The sequence below is a fragment of the Eretmochelys imbricata genome, chromosome 7, assembly GCF_965152235.1.
Source record: "Eretmochelys imbricata isolate rEreImb1 chromosome 7, rEreImb1.hap1, whole genome shotgun sequence".
NCBI classification, from domain to species: domain Eukaryota; kingdom Metazoa; phylum Chordata; order Testudines; family Cheloniidae; genus Eretmochelys; species Eretmochelys imbricata.
Window position 1 is genome coordinate 33,629,221 of NC_135578.1, and position 18,516 is coordinate 33,647,736.

An 18,516-nucleotide genomic window follows, 5' to 3' on the forward strand; every position below is an offset into this window, starting at 1 on the left:
GTTGGAGGGAGGGGAGGGGGGGACTGGGCTGGGGAGAGGACCTGGAAGGGATGGTACTTGGATTGGGGGGCAACGTGGAGAGGCCCTAGAGGAGGGACTGGGGAACAGGAGAGAATGTATCCAACAGAGCCTTCAGCCGAGATTCTAACAAACACCACTTTATTGAACACGCAGGTCCTAGCACATACAGCCACAGAGAAACAGAGGGCAGTGGTGCCCAGCTCTGCCCTGCAACATTCTGCTTCAGCCCAAAGATTTAGGGGGTGATTGTACAGCACAGATGTACAAGCAGGAAGGAGTGCTGCAAGCACTGCTAGCAGCCCCTCGAGGGCTAAGGCAGTACCTTCCCCCTGGGTGTAGGAAAACCCCTGGCGCCTGCTACTCCAGTGCTGCCCTGCCACATAGGAATCTTGCAGCCCCACACTCTGCCCCTAGCTCCAGGGTGGGGAACAGGGGAGAGCATAGCCAATGACAACCCCATTGCTCCTTAGCTGAGAGCACCAACCGCTCCAGATCCCACACAACCCCACAATCCCATCAGCACCCTAAGGGAAGCCATGTCATCTTCCTGGGGCTGTGTCCCATGTACCCACACAGCAGCTGCTGCAATAGAGAGCAGGCAGGTGGCAAAGGCCTGCCAGGACCTGGCAGCTCCTCTGTCCATCTCTCAATCTCAGCATGCATGAGGTATGTTCTCAGGGAGATGGCTCCAGGGCCCTTGGGACTGCCTTTCCCCAGAGAAGAGTACAAGTCCATTTGGGGGGTGGGGGGTGCTAGGGACTGTGAACACCACAGGGTTGAAGTCTGAGGGCAACTTGGCTCATCTGCTAGGAAAGAGCAGGGCCTATAAGCGGTACACCTAGTCCAACTCACTGAAGCCACTCACAAGACTGCTTGTTTTAAAACATACCAAAAAAAGTCATTTTCCCCCTACCGGCCAAAAGCCTGAGGGGAAGGATTCTGGCTCTGTCCTCCAAGCTTCTGGGTGCCCCAGCACCACCTGCTTCTCAGTCTTCCTTCCACTGCCGCTGGAAATGGCTGGGGCTGGAGGCAGGGCAGCATGGCCAGAACTGTCTGTATCACCCCTGGCTCCATGGGCCTGCTGCAGGGGCTCCCCCTTCAGAGTCCAAGCCCCATGGTTGCTCCCAGCGATGAGCCCCCACCTTTGTTATTTTAAACTTTCATTTATTTACAAAAACTGTCATGGAAAATAAAACATCAGTGGTGGGGGAACTGCAGGGTCACTGCTCACTTGAGAAATGCCACGTCTGGGATCTTCCCCTCCGTCTGAAAGAGACCAGGAACCAGACACTGGGACTCTGGGCATTGCAACACCCCCATTGCCCATGGAGAGGCTGCACAGAACCCCTGCATCCGAGCCCCCCACCAATCTACTAGACCCCACTCCCCTCCCAGAGCCAGGGATAGTGTTGACACAGGAGTCCTGACTCCTAGCCCAGTCCTTCTCCACAAGACTGTCCTTTCCTGTGCCTATGAGGTGCCTGGGAGCAGAGAATGATGGAGCCAGGCCCCTGGAGGAAGGCAGCCCTAGGAAAGAAGATCCTTGTGGGGATAGAGAGGGGTCAAGGCACCCTCCATCTCTGAGTACTGAGGCCACTGGTGAGGAATGAACATGCCCGTGGCTCCTCCCCTCCCCCTCGCTGTTGCAGGATTCTGACCCCAGGCCCCAGGGATGGAGTCAGGCCCAGGCACTGTCTCACCTTGAGCTGGGTGAAAACCTGGGCTGCCTGGCTGTAGTCCCAGTCATTGTCCTGGAGGCACCTAGGGCAGAGGGACACTGTCAGCGAGCAAGTGATGGGCTATGTGGCAGCATCAACCCTCCCCACAACCTTCCCCAAGGCCTACTTACTTTTGGGACCACTCAACATTCATGCCAGACTGCATGGCGAAGGCCTGTAGCATCTCCTGCTGCTCAGCTGACAGCGTGGGCACAGGGCTGGATGAGGGCGTGGGTGCTGGCATCACGAAGGCCTTGCGGATCTCTTCCGTATTCGCTTTGCGCACAAACAGCTGGTCGTTCACGATGCACAGCCTGAAGGGGTAGGGAGAATGAGGCACTGGCGGGGGATCTTCATCCATTCCTTCCCCCAGAGCCTGGGGGCACAGGGGATCCCCATCCATCCCCCACTTAGAGCCCACATGTGAGGGGAAGATCTCTCCTCCACCCCCCCACCCCCACCCCCACCCCCCACACACAGAGCCTAAAAGGAGGGGAGGGGCACTAGGGGGATTTCTCCGCCCAGAACTAAGGAGGGGAATGTGGGGATTCCCATTCCTCCCTCCACACCCTGGGGTGAGGATAAAGGATCTCCATACATTGCCCCCTCTCCCACTTCCTGGGGGAGATGGGAAAATACTAACTAGGGGGAACCCCCTCCATTGGTCCACCTGCCATACACATACACAGGAAGGGTAAGGCACTGCTGGGGGGAATCCCATCCATCTCCCCTCCTGGGCATGTGGGGGGAGGGACAGGCTATCAACCCGTGTTCTACCCGTGCACATCCAAGGGGATACCGCTGCCCCCACCCCGGGGTTCTGTCCCCAGTGTCCCCTTCCCCCACTTACCCTGTGATACCAGCCGGCACAGCAATGAACATACGGGTGAAGCCTCTCACCACATCCCGGGACTTGCCATCCACTGCACACAGAGAGAACAGAGCCCAGTGAGGTGGGTATGGAGAAAGGGGTCTGCCATAGGGGTGAGGGGATTTTAGCAAGGAGAGGTGCAGAGAGGAGCTTGGAAATGGAGGGTAGGGGGGCTTCTGGACACTCACCTTCCTTGAAGACTCCATGGACAGCAAAGCACAGCAGGGTGTTCTGCAATATGAGAGGGGGTCATGCCACTGAACTGCCACTCCCCTACCATGCCCATGGCCCAGGGGAACCTGCCAACGCTGCCCTCCACTGCCCGACCACTCCCCCTCTCTCCCGCACACTGCCCCCAGGGGCACTCTCTCGCCCCACCTCACAGCACAGCTTGCCCTGCCCTCAAAGTGGGGGCACTCTCCCCCACCTCCCATCCCTCCCACCTCACTGCACAGCCTGCCCTGCCCCCAAGGTGGAGACATTTCCCCCCACCCCTCAACCCCCCATCACAGCACAGCCCACCCGGACCCCGGGACAGAGGCACTCACCGTCTGTGCACAGACATCCACCACAAAGGAGTTAATGTCATGCTGGGTCTTGGGCAGCTCGTTGAGGAAGGCCACCACGTTCAGCCTCGTATGCTTGAGCAGTTTGAAGCGCAGGGCTGGAGGAAGGAGGGGGAGGTGAGACCACAGCCAGCCTGACAACCCAGTCACAGCACCACAACCTCATGTCTGCCCTGCACAGAAACCCAGACCTGGAGTCTGCAGGGAGTCTGAGCTGGTCACTTGCGGGAGGGGCGGGGAAACTACCCTGAGTGTAACCAATGCAAAAACGCTGCCTCAGTCTGAACAGCCAGAGCTGATCCTTCAAACAGGGGCTAGAGCTGCCTCTAGTGTAACTGACCCAGTGATGTTGCCTGAGTCTGCAGAGAGCCTGAGCTGATCACTCCAAGAGGGGACTGCTCTTTTGAGTGTGATCGATGCAGCCCCCTAGCACTTACTGGGGTCCTTGAGTTTCTTCACATTCCTGCTGCCCTTGAAGTATTCACTCAGGATGCTCCTGTTGAGAAGAGATGCCCAGTGAGTAGCTGGAGAACAGTACCCTGTAGCTCCTGCCCCATCAGCCCCACAGGAAAATGCAATGGAAATCTTCCTCTTACCCGGCTCTTAGCCTCTCCCTGAACTTCACAAATGGGAACAGAGGCAGTCTCACCCTACTGGGCAGGGAAGGGGTGAGCCCCATGTAACATAGAAAAAACAGGGCACAGAGAGGGGAAGGGAGTTGCCTGAGGGGACATCGTGAGTTGGGGTCAAGCCAGAAATAGAACCCAGAGTCCAGGCTTCCAGCCCCCTGCTCTAGCCAGAAGACACCATTCACCTATGAGAGCTGGGGATAGTACCCAAGAATCCTGACTCCCAGCCCCCCACCCCCATAGACCTCACAGCCCTCCTGTGCCGGGGATAGAACTCAGGTGTCCGAATTCTCAGCCCTGCGGTCCCTTGGGAGGGCAGTGACTAACCCCTAGTGGACGCACCTGGAGGGGTTCTGCGAGAGGAATGGGATGCTGAGGGAACAGCAGGCCCCATCGTGATAGGCATCCAGCAGCCCCTGCCTGTCGCCAGAGTCATATACAGAGTAATACCTGCCAGGGAGAGAGCGCGTTAGCAAAGGGCAGCTGTGCTGCTAGGACACTATCCCTGCCCCAGAGCTCTCCCCACACCTGAATGCCCTATGCCCGTGACTCTGGAACATGACCCATATGCCCCCTCCCCATACATCCCCCTCCATTCTAGCTCCCAAAATAACTCATCCCCCCACATCAAAGTACTTACTGCTGCAGGAAGCGCAGCACCAGCACCTTGAGGTCATCCGAGCCGAAGTAGCTGCCCTGTGGGTCAGAGAATGCTCCAGTTAGTACCCTGGCTCGGAGCCCTTCCCCCCAAAACACCCTTGCCCCTGCCCCAGGTCTTGCCCTGCTGGCAGAGCGGTTAGCGCCCTGGCTCACAGTCCATCCCTTCTCCACACCCCAAGAGTGCCTTCCCCAGCCCAGCACCAGCACCTCATCTGCTGGCAGACAGATTAGTGTCCTAGATTAAAATCCCCCGCTCCCTGGCCCCTTTACCTTGCAGGGGGGGAGGGTGGTGGGTGCTTCCACATCAAAGACAATAGGAGGGGGGAGCTCATGGCCGTCCTGCAGAGAGGTAAAGGTAGAGCAGTGAGCAGAGAGTGCCCCAGCAATGGGTCCTGAACAGGGCAGCCCAAGTTAGCGCAAATCACTCACCAAGCGCAGAAGCTTCGGGAACCGCAGTCGGATGGAGCTGTCAAAAATGGGACATGAATCAGTGAGGCAGCGGGGCCAGCCTGGCCCCCATGGGGCCTCCTTCCCTCCCTGACCCCACCCAGCACTTTGGACCCACCCCCCCATGCCCTTGGCACTGACTCTGCAGGCCACAGAACGGGGCTGTCCCTGTGCCCACCACACTCCCCTTACCCAATGCAGCACCCCCTTCTCACCCCAGCAGGGCAGAGACCCAGCGCTGAGGGGCTGGGTGGCAGGGACAGAGCAGATGCCCCAAGATTCTTCACTAAGGTGGGGAGGGAAAGAGACCAAGGCTTTACTACATCTTCCCCCTCCAGATCTTGGAGCCTTGGCAGATTTACAGGCCCAGGAACACTATGGGGCTGGTGCCGCATGGCTGAAGGTCTCCACACTTACCTGGCTCTTACTCACCTATGCGGCTATTCTCCAGTGAGGAGAGAGTGGGGGTGGGGAGGGGAAGACAAGGGCAGGATGGCAGGGGGAGAGGACATGGATTCCCACTGATCATGGAGTCGCCGTCATTGCAACCAACTTACAGCTGGGGGAAGCTTCCTGCATCAAGGCCCAGATCTAATTAACGTCCATGCCATGGCACGCAGGGCAGGAACGACAGAGGAGAGGGATGCAATGGCACAGAGGAAAGGAGGACAGAACAGGAGGAAAAAGGGATCCGGGAGCCCAGGAGCAGAGCCTCTTCCTGCCCTGCATGGCTCCTCACACCTACCCCAGCCGCATTGGTGATGCAGAGGCTCGAGGGAGACTCGCTCTGTGAGAACACAGCATTCTAGTCAATGGAAAGCCCAGGCCTCCTGCTCCTGCTCCGAGCCAGTCCTAGCCACGCCTGCTGCCATGGCAGGACCTGGGGCCACTGATGGGCTTGTGTGCAGCTGCTCACCGAGAGCACGAGAGAACAACGTAGCATGTGCCAGGCCCTTACACCAGGAAGGACCCCTCTGCGCTGACCGCTGTGCGGTCTAGTTTGGCCACTGCACGGCTGTGCCTGTCTTAGGTTGTTCCTTCCGTGAGGAATCTTACCCGTCTCTGGCTAGCCAGCCATCGTTGAGGGCCAAACAGCGGGCGCAGGGACTGGCAATCACAGCAGCTCCGGGACTGCTTGGTGCAGAGCGATATGGGGGGGCATCCCCCTAAACATCCATCAGGGGGCAAAGACAACAAGCCCCTCCTGTGTGCGACTGGGGAGAGCAGGTGGGGACAGTGGCTCTCCCATGGCCAATGTGGGAACAGGGATACTAGAAGAGGCTGTGCATCCTGGAGTCCCAGTGCCCAAGGTGAGGGAGGAGGAATGGGGAGAGAGGGGGAGGGGAAAACAGCGTACAGGCAAAGTCTAGCTGTTACTTTAGGGGAGTAGAGCGCATTGTAGGGAAAGGGAACAGGGCTCCGAACTGGCTGAAATAAAAACCACATCATCAGCCATGCAGCAGTCAGGTCCCATGCGCCCAGGGGGGCCCAGAGCCTCAGCACAACCAGAGAGGGATGCAGGGAGACAGACACCATCACTAGGGCCACTGGCAAGAGGAGCTGGGATCCAGCTCCCAGCAAGGAGATGGCATCTTCGTTCTACTGCATTGTCCCCCACCGGGCGGGAGAGGCCAAGTGACTGGGGCCAGGCGATCCACAGGCCCCAGAGGCTGCCACTGACCTGACGTAGCTGGATTGGTCCCGGAAATTGTTGCACAGAGGGTTTCCATCCAACCATAACTCCTCCAGCTTGAGCCCCTTCACCTTGTCCAGCTCGCACTCAGACTTCAGCTGTGGCAAGGAAAAAGAACAGAGCGGCAGAGCATGAGCGCAAGGCCGCAGAGGGTTGGCCAGACCGGGGATGGTGGTGGTGCCTACCTCATTGCGGGTCAGATTGAGGATCTTGAGATTGGTGGCTTTCTGGGCCAGCTCTGCCAGGTCATCCAACTGGTACAGCTTGTTGCTGGTGAGATTCAGTGAGAGCAGCTGCAATTGCAGAGGGGACAGAGGGTCAGAGGAGAGTCCAAGGCAGAGCTGCCCATCCCCAGTTTGGTGGCAGGGCACTGAGTCCAGGAAGCCTGCCCCCAGCTCACCTCCGGGATGTTCTCTTCAATGATCTGCAGCACAGCCTGCATGCAGTTCCGCCGGTTCAGCACCACATCAATGTTCTGTGCCACCAGGTCTGGAAGAAACACACAGGCTGAGCACCCCACACCAAGGACCCACCCGCTCCCTCAACACCACTTCCTCGGTACCAGCCCCCCACATCTGCCAGGAGAACACGCACCTGGGTCCGTGCGAAGGTTCTTCAGGTCCAGGGCCTGCTGGGACCCATCATATCTCTTACTCATGGTGACCTGAAAGTACAGAGACCATGGGTTAGAGGGGACTGGCTGCAAAACCCTGCAGAGCCCAGTGGGGGCACAATAGAGCGACCCTGCACCACTCACTTTCAGCTGCTCAATCTCCTCTGGCTTCAGCTCCTTCTGGACAGACTGGGGTGGAGATGAGTGGTTGACAATTAGCACCACCTGGAACAGAGGCAAGCTGGGTCACAGAGGGGCAAGAGCCAATGCTGGGCAGGTAGCCCATGTCAGGGTACTGGTAGGGTGGAGGGGGGGTGCCACAGAGGGGGCCCATGCAGGGCAGAGATGTGTCTGTCAGGCTATGTGAGGACCGGACACAGGACATGTTCCCATGCTAATCCAGCCAGAAGAGCAGAGACCTGGCCAGGCCCAAGGGGTCCCCCAGGGAAAGAAGGCACAAGGCCAGTTCTAGGCATTACATCCCTCCCTCACCATGGGGGTCTTTCCAGCCAGGTGCCAAACACAGAATGGCCTAGGGGAGGGAGAATCATACCTTGTAATTGTCTCGATCTGTGATCTTGCGGGACAGCTGCTTGAGCGCATTGGCTGTCGTCATGTCCTCAATATAGAAGTAGGCCCGGCTTTGGTCGTAGTGGAACTGAGGGCAGAAGACAAGCAAGTCAAGAGCCCTGGTATCCCCGCCCTGTCAGGAAGAACCTGGCTGAGCTACACCTGCCTACAGGCATTCCCATCCCCGCAGCTCCACTAGGGAAGAGGAGGCACAGGGAGACTGACTCACCCAAGCCTGCATAGCAAGTCTGTACCAGAGCCAGGAAGAGCACCCAGAAGTCTGGCCTAACTACTAGTGCCCCCCTGCTACAACCACTAGACTCTACTTCCCTCCCAGAATTAGTAATTGAAACCCTGTCCCCTCCCCCACCGCTCTAACTCAATAGACTCCATTTCCTTCCCAGAAACTGGGATAGAACCCAGGAGTGCTGACTCTGTCTCCCTGCTCACAGCCTGCATGACATCTCAATGCAGCTCTCACCTCCACTGGAGTAAAAGGGACACTGGACAAGTTCTGGAGCGAGCTCAGAAGCCATGACTTGTCATACTTCTTTCCATAGGGAATCTAGGAAAAAAAGGCACTTGTAAGTAGCATGTCAGTAAGCTGGCAGCAAACTATGGGGCTGGGAACTAGGGAGGTCTTAGGGAGCAGCCCTGTGTGTTAGGAACCAGGAGCATCAACCAATGAGCAACAGGGTCCTTCCCCACTGCCCAGGGAGCTGCCTGCTGGTCAGACACCTGGCAGCCAGGCTGGACATTATGCCCCCTTCACAAACTGAGTCAGAGGGGCAGGACAGCAAGGTGACCTGCAAGGGATGTGCCAGGGCTGTGGTGTAGGGGCTTGGCCAAATTCCCTGTTCCCTCCCTCACCCTCCAGCACTCACTGTGACCTTGTACCACCTCCTCCGGCTGCTGTTGCGGCTGGCACTGCCACTCCGGTCCTGGGGCGTGAGATCTCGTTTCACCGTGACATGGATGTTGGTGGCACTTCCCCGGCCCCGGCTGTGCCAGTCATCACCTCGCCTATTCAGCCGTGGCCCATAGGGAGCGCTGGGAAGCAGAGGAACACGAGCGCATAGAATTAAAGATTGGGGGAGAGGGGGATACCTTGAAAGCTAAAGGGAACCAGAAACACCTGACTGAACCCTGGGGTCATCGCTGCATTGGAATAAAATCTCTGCAGCAACCTCCAGACATGGAGGCCCTATTTATCCACAGCACAGTGACAGGGCTGCTTTCCCCTGCTCCCCAATCAAGAGTTGAGTGGTGCTGGTGCCCCCCAGAGAAAAAAGGCCCCAGATCCCATTCCCTGCCTCCCTGAGCCAACCAGTCCCCTCCCCTTGGAGCCTGACTGAAACGGGCATCCCCTAGAAGGCATCCCACCACCCTGAGCCACTCCATCGCACACAATGCCCAACAGCCCCTCTCACTCACTATCTGGTTCGAAGACTGTCATGGGCATCGCTCATGGGAACATCTCCATCTCCCTCATCCAGCTGACCAGAAGGGCTGGGACCTGCTACACCCCGGTTCCACGAGCGGTGGTTCCCCTCACTGTACATCTTGCCTCGGAACGGTCCCCGACCTTTCCTCCTCCTCCCAGCAAAGCCCCCACCACCACCTGTGCCGCCCACACGGTCATCATGTTCTGTGCAGAGGGGCAGAAGGAACGTCAGACACCATCCAGGGACTTCCCTCTTTGAATGTTTGACACATGGCAAACTGCCTACACTAACCCCCTAACCCTCCTGTCGCCTCCACCTCTTTCCCAGTCCATTCCGCAGGGATCCCAACACCCCCCAGCATTTCCACTGCACCCATCCCCCCAGAGCCCCTCGTCACCCTGCCCTCCCCCCAAGCTGGGCTGGGAGATAGGGAACAGGGACTCCCCAGGAGATAGGGACGCCCGAACTAGATCACAACAGAGACAGCCTCCACCAGCATCCCCTCCGCACTCCGCAGGCCCACCCCGAGACTGCACAGACCCCCCAGAACGCACCCCCAAAGCCCCGCCCTCCAACCCTCTCCCCTCCAGACCCCGAAGGCCCCGCCCCCTCAGAGGCCCCTCCACAAGCCCCACCCTCCAACCTTCTCCCCTCCAGACCCCAAATGCACCACCCCGCAGCCACCTCTACCAGCACCGCCCTCAAGCCCTCTCCCCACCCGACCCCACGGCTCCGCCCTCCCAAACACCACCCCCAAGAGCTCCCAAAGGCCTCAGCCACAGCCCCTCCCGCCTGCCCGCGTCACCCAGCCCCCTCACCACTGTACCCCCCTTTCCCTTCCTCCGCCATCGAGGGGGGGCTCCGCGCGCCGCTGCTGGGCGGGGGAGGGGAAGGATAATCTCGCTAGTTAGCCGAGCGGAGGGAACCAGGCAACGATTCCACCGCTCAGCTCCGCTCCGCTGCCCAAGCGCATGCGTAAACAGCCTCTCCAGAAGGTGCGCATGCGGTAGGCGGCCCGATTGAAGGCATAGCGCATGCGTAATTTAGCAGCGCCGGGCGCTTTCTGATGGGAGAAGTTACGCATGCGCTGAATTCCGCCTCCCCCTATTTGTTCCCGAAGAGGTGGAGACACTACGCATGCTCAGAAAAGCAGACGCTCAACGCGGCTCAGAACGCTGCGCATGCCCACAAAAGCCCCCTCTTTCCTTTCTGTAGTATCAGCTGCTGCTGGAAGGAGGGATTCCTAGGGACAGAGCTTCGCCTGGCTTGCGGGTTCGAGTCTTACCTCCGGCAGCTAGGATCCCCAATTGGATCTGCATTCAAGTTGCATCCTAGCAGAGAATGTAGCAGTGGGACCACTAGCTACCTAGATCATCTGCCTTTTCTCCTGTCCCACACCCCCAAGGTCCTGGGTTCAAGTCCCACCAGGGGATCTTTGGCCACATTTTGTGGCTGCAGCTTCATCTTTATCTTTAGAGAGCTGCCCTCTCCTGCCCCCATTGGCCTCGGTCCCTGGGACCACCCTTGTGAAGGCCCCAAGCAGGTGGAAACCATTATGAACCAGACCAAAAAGAAATCAATTCCCCAGATCATTTTATAAAATAGAAATCTTGTGATTCTTATGGGGGCCAACTTTTTTTTTAACCCTTTATTGGCACTATTTGCAACCTCTTTGGGGCACAGGTTGTCTGTGCTCTGTTTTTGCAGTGCCAGCACAACAGGGCCTGGGACTAGGGTTCCCACACACTACCACAGCCCAACTAATGAACTAGAGGTGGAAAGTGGGAGGTACTGAGCCTGTAGAGGAGCAACTGGTAGGATGGACACTTTCCAGGGCCCTGAGACTGCTAGAGATCCCACAACCAGAACAGGCATTTCCCAAAAACATGCCCCAGGCAGTATCTTTTGGGACCATAACATATTAAATGACCATATCACATTAATGCTTTATGTATCACTGTGGACCAGGAACTGTATGCACTCCATGGGGGGACAGTTACCCCAGCTCGTCCAGGAACCAATACCCCAGGGGGCGATTAAGATGAATTACTTAAGGCTTAGGTTGTAAACACCTCCAGAGAGGTACAATCCCATGGGGAGGTTTGAATATCTGGTCCAATCTGGTTTTTCCAGAGAACCAACAACAAAAGGGGTTTTGCTCTACAAAGGTAAACGGACGCAGGGCCATTTCTCTGATCCAGCAAACAGACAGGACTTTCTGTCTAAGTGAGGGGGGACCCCAACCCTTGTGGAACATTTGGAAAGACTTTAGCCGATTGGGGGCCCCATAAGAGAGATGGGTGATCTCCACTATAAGCATGCCTCTAGTCTAGGATCTTTTTTTAAAAGATGTTCTCTGTTACGCTTTTACCTTAAGAATACATGTGCTTAAAGAGCTGCATGGTGACTTGTAATTGCTGGCAATGCGCTGGTCATAGTCCTCAGGCACTGGTTGTAAGACAAACTGGCTTGCTGGAGATATCACAGTGTAAGGCTGAGCAGCCTTAAAACCCCAGTGAGGAGGGAACAGGACAAGCTGGAGACCTGAGTGGACCACAGGGGGGATACAGTTGAAATTACCCTGAAACTATGGCACCCACTTTGCCTTGCATTGCGGGGCTTGTCAGGACATTAACCTCTCAGTGAACCAGAGTAAGCTTCTCCATGAACCTTCCACCCATCCCCTGCAAGTGGTCTCTCCTTTCATGTCTTCTCCTTCCTGGTTCTGATACCTGATGCTCTGAGAAGAAACTGAATTGCTGCCACTAGGCCTGGCCCTCTGCTGGTGCCCAGCACCCCCTCCAGCACTTATTAAATTATCCTATTTGCAGCAGCCCTGTTGCCCCCACCCCAGCATCTGGTTTATATACAGTCTCCCCCCACCACCATCAGCTCAGCCCACGTGAGGACCTGGTGTTCCCCTCCCTCTGCCATCTCTCCTACAGCAATCAGCAGGTTCCAGCTGGAAGCAGCAGCCAAGCACAGGCCCCTCTCCCTCTTTCCATCCAAACCCCAGAGTATCAGACCCAGCTGACCCACGTGGTAGGGCAGGGCAGACTGACCTCAGTGCAGCTGCAGGGGGCTGCGTGGCCCCAGTCTCTCCCATTCCCACTTTTCTCGGCCAGAGGACACAGTCCAACTCCTCAATGCAAGAGGGAAGCTGGCCAGCTGGTTACCAGCTCAGAGGTGCAAGGAGCAGGCTCAGCCCAGGAACCAGCAGGTCACTCCCAGCAGCTTCCCAGGTAGGAGGAGACCAGAGCACAGAGACCTCAGGGAGGCAGCTGGGCCTGTGGACATGACCCCCTAGTCTCCCCACCCAGGACAAGAGTGGCATCCCTCCCCCCAGCCCCGTGCCATCCCCAGGGCCCAGCCCGCAGGATACATATGGCTGGCAGCAGGCTGGGGTTACAGTCAAGCTTTAATTTCTTTCCAGACTGACTCTGCGCTCACTCCTCCCAGCCAGGAAGGGGCAGGTTACACCCCTCCTCTTCTCCACAGGTCTGTGTCTCCCCCATCACCTGACTGCAAAGGGGCTCTCATTAGCTAGAGGGGGCAGCACCCACATTGGAATGTTAAGACAGGTGATTGTGGGGAAGAATCCTGGGGGTGAAGGGGAGCTGAGGTCACAGCAGGGTCATGACCAGGGGTCATCGCAGCCACCATGATCAGACCCCAAGGGCCCTGGGCTAGGCCAGGGCAGGGTTATTTACATCAACCATTGGACAGGACATTGTGCAAGAGTGCCAGCAGGGGGAGGAATAAGGCCCCTGCCCCTCTCCACTCTGCTGGGGGAAGGGGTATCACCCCGTAAGGGGTTGAGGTTTAGCAAGACCATAGAGAGATGGTGAGGGGGGCACCATGGCCTAGCACCTCCTACGATGTTAAGGGAAGGAGCCACACACAGCTCACTGCAGGGAGCAGAGTGGAGGGGACTGAGCTCTGCCGCCCCCGCCATAATCACAGCTCAGGTGCAAGGAGCCCAATGCTGGCCGCCCCCCTCCCAGAGTGGGCCACCAGCACAGGGCTCAGAGCACCTATGGCAGCAGGAGCTTCTCTGGGGAAGGCCAGTGCGTGGTGCTACTTAGGCAACAGAGCAACAGTGGGGGTGGGAGACACCCACCTCTCCCTCTGCACTGACAGCCACACAGCCAGACCTAACCAACTGTCAGGGCCAGCCCCAGCTGCAGTAGCGCCCAAGTGGCCACGGAGGGGTGCAGAGTGGGGACTCTGTGCTTGGGGCAGCCCCATAACTATGGGAGAAGGATGAGACTTAAATACACAAAATAAAACTAGGGATGGGGGGCACGGGGCTAACCTGTCACTCAGCCAAATGCCCCAGGGGGCTGGCGAAGGCACGTCCAGGGGGCAACCCCTTCCCCATGCACACCAGAGAGCTGCTAGGTGATGAGTGCCGGGGTGGAGGAAGTTAGTCCTGGCTGCAGACAGCTGGTGAGCCCCTGCGCAGGATAGGGGGAGGGGTAGCCCCACACGAGGTGTGAGGTGGGCTCTGGTGAGAGTCCCAACACTAGAGGTTCCTCCGGTGTCAGCACCCTTTGCTGCAGAGTCCTGGCACTATCATACATGGAAACCAAGGCACCTGCCTGCCCTCACTCAGTCCTGGGACGTCCAGCCTGGGGGTTCCCGGAGCTGTAGCAGAGTGCACAGGTCACATCATGAGGAGGGAGAGCCCCTCTGGCACCAGGCTGCCCCACCTGGGTGAGAACTAAGAGTCCAGTGCATACATGTCCACAAGTGGCTCCGCCAGAGACAGGATGGGGTCTCCAAGTGCTGGGGGAGGGCAGGTGCAAGGGGACAGCTCAGGCCAGGAACACCACAAAGATGATGAAGAAGACTATGAGGATGAGGAAGATCTTGACCATGAGCCAGCGGTTGGAGGTAACTGACTGGAAGTATTTGAGGATCTCAGAATGCGCAGCCTCCACATTCAGCTGGGCATCCTCCACATTGGCATCAATCCTGCGGAGGGGAAAGGGGAAACAATTGAGTGATAGGGCCCCTGGGCTGCCACACCCACCAGGCCTAGCCCCAGAGGATGAGCTCCAGGCTCTGGGTGTGGCAGAGATGAAGCTTGCCCCCAGGGCCCACGTGGGTGAGCTACAGATGGCCACTGTTCTGTGTGGGGAGCTGGTTCCAAGCCTCAGGAATGGAGGATGAGCCCCCCGTTAGGGCTGCAGAGAAGTGAGCAAGAAGCTGCCCAGCCATGCCTATGAAGTTGGTACCTCTGGATGGTCTCCTCTTGCTCCTTAACCATGTGCGCCAGCTGCTGGAAGATGGAGCCCAGCTCCACAATGGTGGATTCAATGTTCTGCATGGTGTCTGCCCGGCTCTGGATATACGAATCCTACAGAGGCAAAGGGGAGTCAGTGCCTGGGGCAGCCCTCATCCCCCACATCCTGTCTCTGGAACAGTCCTCCCCATCTCCCCCTACCAGCACCTGTTCGTCAATCAACTGCAGCTGCTGGCTTGTCCGGCTGTCCATGTCAATGGCCACATCCCCCGCCCGCCGGGGTTCATCCTGCAGCATCGCGGAGCCGCCTGCAGAGAGACGCCAGTGCAGTCAGGGCTGCCGGAGACTGGGGAGCCCCGCAGCCAAGCCCCAGGCCTCTGTACTCCAGGCTCCCAGAGAGCGGAGGGCTAGCCCTGCCTCCACACAGGAAGTTACCTACTGGTCTCCCTTCCCTAGAAGATGAACGCTATGCCCCCACACAGGGTGCGCCATCCCCCTCCCCCAAGCATCCTCCCAAGACAAGGGGCTCTGGACTCACCCAGGTTGCTGGCAGCAAGGGGCACTGGGGTGCGGGAGAAGTGCTCGCGTCGGCTCCGCTGCTGCTTCAGGTTCTAGGGGAGCAAGGAGAGATCGGAGCTGGGGTTAGATGGGGGAAGGCGGGGTCTCGGTATGCTAGTTCTCCCCATGGGGGGGGGGGGGGGGGAAACAGGAGACGCACTCAGATCTTACCTCCGTTCTCACCTCCAGCACTGACTTGAAGTCATTGGACATTGAGGCCAGTTTGGACTGAAAGGGAGGAAGTGAAAGGTCAAAAGGCAGCTGGGAGCAGGGCCCTGACTCAACTATTTCCACATCCAGCTCAAAACCACAGCCCCCTCCACAATCCATTCCCCCTCCATCAGCTCAGAGCCACCCCATTTCCCTCATCAGCTGCAAGCACCGCCCACTCCCCATGTCTGTCTCTAGCGGCTCCACTCCCCCTCACCTGCAGCGACACCACAATGGTGTTGGAGTGGGTCTGCACATGCCGCCCGCTCTGGCTGCCCTTGGCCCGCACAAAATCCTGCAGCTGGGCAATCTGCTTGTTCAGACTGTTGATGTCCTGGGGGAGGGAAATTGCTCCAGTCTCAGTTGAGGCCCACACCCCTACCCGATCCCAGCTGCCCTTTGGCTCCCACCCAGCTGGGGCCGCTGTTCAAAGGCTCTGGATCCTTTCATTCCTGCCCACCCCACCTCCCAAATAAAGAGGTCACCTCTGTCTCAGCCATCAGGAGATGCTAGCCTAGCTTACACTAACCTGTTTGATGATGTACGTCAGCTCCTCTATCTCCACCGCCTTGTCGTCAAACAGGGACTTCCGCTTAGCCACTGGGGACAGAGGGCGAGGTCAAGGTGTGTCCTCTGTGAGGCCAACCCACCTGGCAGGCAGTGGGGATGGGGACAACCCCAAGGCCAGCTCACAGGAGTCTCGGCTTCTTCCCTCCACTGCAAGTGCCCTGCTTTATCATGGCCCCCAGGATCAGAGCTAACAGCCCCGCACACATGCAGGTGCAGTACCAATTACCCTCCCTCACTGCTCCCCAGCAGCCCCATAGCCCATCCCAGCTGAGTGAGACAAGTCTGTGTCTCTAGTTCACAATGGTTATAAAGAGGCGAGAAGCCATGTTAAGCCCCAGTGCCATCAGTAGCCCCTCCATGTGTGAGCCCATACCCCCAGGCAGCCCCCTCCTACCCTCCCTCTCTCCCCACTCACAGATGGTCAGCTTCTCCAGCTTGGCAAAGGTGTTGCTGAGATCTTTCCCGATACGCCTGGGTGGAGGTAGAACAGAAGACCAAAGTAAAGGGTGGGGTAGGGTCTGTGCTCCCCTAGCTGGGGCCTGCTCACTAAACACTCCAGCAGGGCACTCCCTTATTACCCCAGCCCTGACCTCCAGGACAACTCCCTCCCAACCCCATTCTAGGCCAGGCGGCCTGCCTTACCGTCCCACAAGGTTCCTTCCTTGCCCATTGATCCTGCCAGCACCACATACTCCCAGGTTATCCAGCTGCTGAGCCCCCTCCCCAAGCCTTGGCTGGCCCAGCCCTCCTCCAGGACCAGGTCACTCTGGCCCCACTCACTTGGCTATGACGGTGAATTCGCTCCTCTGGCGCATGGCATTCAGAGTGGGTTTGTTCAGCTGCAGCCCATTCTGAAAGGAGAAAGAGAGACTGAACTCAGGTGTTCTGGGGCTGAGCATCCCTCATACTAGGAAGGAGTGGGCCTGACACCCCACAGGAAACAAGGACTCACCTGTCTGCTCTGCAAGGACTTGCAGGCGGAGAGGAACTCCTGGGTACGATCACGACACGACATAGTGTCTGGGAATGACAGGGAGGAGGCAACAGTGGTGGCAGCAGGCGGGGGCAGCTCCTGTATCTGCGAAGGTCCCAGATAAACACCCTGATCCGTGTTCTTAGAGCCGTGGCGTTTTCTCGTATTCATTGAGGCTCATAATCTGGCGCTACGGAGAGGGGAGACCATAGGCTCAGGAGCTTGGTTAATGGCAGAGAACAAACACCCCTCTCACCTGTCCCCATTAACCCTTTGTCCCTCCCCCACTCCTCAAGCACAATCACTATCACATCACCTCCTCTGGTCCATACATCTCTCACTGCAGCAAGGCAGTCAGGCAGCTCCTAGACACCCCTGCCTGCCCATGCAGGAGCTGCCCTGACGCAAGATCCAGACAGGGGTCCAGGCTCCTATGAGCTCAGAGGAGGATGTAAAGGGCTTCCCCACCAGTTCATCTGCAGTTCAGAGAGGAGAATGCTTTGTGATGCCCAGAGTGCAAGGGAAGAGCCAGGCATGTACAGCAGGGAGAGACCCCCTGCTCCACTGCACAGCTGCAGAAGCCCCCCAGAGGTATCAGTGTTATCTTGCCCCAGGTTTCAGTGAGGTCCAGTCCCCATGTGAGCAGCCCCAGCCAAGCCCCATACAGACAATACGACACTGGGTGACAGAGATGGTTGCAGCAGGAGCCAGTGTCAGGATCAGGCCATTTGGATTACAGTTCCATACAAGCAGAGGCAGGAAGGGGGCGGGACTGGGAGCTAGACTCCCCAACAGAGCCCAAAGTAAATAAATACTGAAGGCACTTGGGTCCCTCTGTCCATATGTTGGAGTAGTCAACTATTTTTCGTCAAGGTCCACGTTTCTTGCTCAAGCTATAGTCAAGTCCAGACTCCAGAGAAACCTTTTTCACATTGCAATAACTATAGTGATTATAACAGATAAATAAAAAGATTTTGTGGTCCGTTCAAAAGTGTCTGGTGGTCCAGATTTGACCCACGGTCAGCCTATTGACTACCCCTGTATACCCCCCTTTTTCAGGCCACTTGCTGAGCGCTGCCCCACAGCCCCCTCTCTGCAAACCACTCAGAGTCGCAAACCCCACTAAACAGAGAAGGGAAGTGAGGCACAGAGCAGCGGTGGGGGGAGCAACTTCCACAAAACAGCAAATAACGGCTAGGTGGCAGAGCCAGAGAGAGAACCCAGGAGTCCTGGCTCCCAGCCCCCCGCCCTAACCCACTGGGCCCCAGAGCAGGGGGCCTGGGCAGGGGGCTCTGAGCTGGGGACAAGACTCCGCGGGGTGGGGGAGCAGGGAGAAGTAATGCTGTAAGGATCAGCCGGGGGCAGACCCTGAAAGAGGGAGACGGACCGTGTGGGGAGCACAGAGCGGGGGGGAGGGAGAGCCGGGGGGGGCCCTTTGGGAGCACAGAGCGGGGGGAGGGGAAGCCGGGGGGCCCCTGGAGGGAACACGCTGCCCCATCTGGGCCCACCCCTGCCCGAGGGGGAAAGGGTTTGGGGGCCCCAGTCCCGCCTCCCGACTCACCGAGACGCGGATCTATCTCTGGTCGTTGCAACCTAGACCCCACCGGCCGGGTACAACGTCACTGCCACGTACGCCTCACGTAATGCGTCAGCACGTCACGCCGAGACGTGCCACGCCCCCTCCCCGGGGACCGGCTTCTTAAAGGGGCCGCGATTGCCATCGA

At 58.1% G+C, this 18,516-nt stretch overlaps 2 protein-coding genes across 3 annotated transcripts; both read right to left on the reverse strand.

Moving 5' to 3' along the window:
* Positions 1–142: 142 nt before the first annotated feature.
* Positions 143–10,228, reverse strand: NXF1 (nuclear RNA export factor 1). Its single transcript, XM_077820956.1, has 21 exons — positions 10,052–10,228; positions 9,223–9,436; positions 8,673–8,838; positions 8,270–8,353; positions 7,772–7,876; positions 7,363–7,443; positions 7,200–7,269; positions 7,006–7,094; positions 6,791–6,898; positions 6,594–6,703; positions 4,895–4,931; positions 4,736–4,804; positions 4,446–4,501; positions 4,148–4,255; positions 3,614–3,672; positions 3,159–3,274; positions 2,799–2,841; positions 2,590–2,662; positions 1,871–2,053; positions 1,722–1,782; positions 143–1,287 (listed from the first exon to the last, which is right to left on the reverse strand). The coding sequence occupies exons 1-21, from the start codon at positions 10,080–10,082 to the stop codon at positions 1,249–1,251; spliced, it is 1,902 nt and encodes a 633-aa protein (XP_077677082.1). The 5' UTR covers positions 10,083–10,228; the 3' UTR covers positions 143–1,248.
* A 2,405-nt stretch (positions 10,229–12,633) lies between these two features.
* Positions 12,634–18,415, reverse strand: STX5 (syntaxin 5). Of its 2 annotated transcripts, none has more exons than XM_077820957.1 (11): positions 18,354–18,415; positions 16,772–16,982; positions 16,600–16,670; positions 16,235–16,290; positions 15,779–15,849; positions 15,467–15,583; positions 15,211–15,267; positions 15,020–15,092; positions 14,689–14,789; positions 14,474–14,595; positions 12,634–14,210 (listed from the first exon to the last, which is right to left on the reverse strand). In XM_077820957.1, the coding sequence occupies exons 2-11, from the start codon at positions 16,961–16,963 to the stop codon at positions 14,051–14,053; spliced, it is 1,020 nt and encodes a 339-aa protein (XP_077677083.1). In that variant the 5' UTR covers positions 16,964–16,982; positions 18,354–18,415; the 3' UTR covers positions 12,634–14,050. The 2 variants fall into 2 exon arrangements, with proteins under 2 accessions (XP_077677083.1, XP_077677084.1); XM_077820958.1 differs by lacking the exon at positions 18,354–18,415 and adding an exon at positions 17,109–17,520.
* Positions 18,416–18,516: the final 101 nt, after the last annotated feature.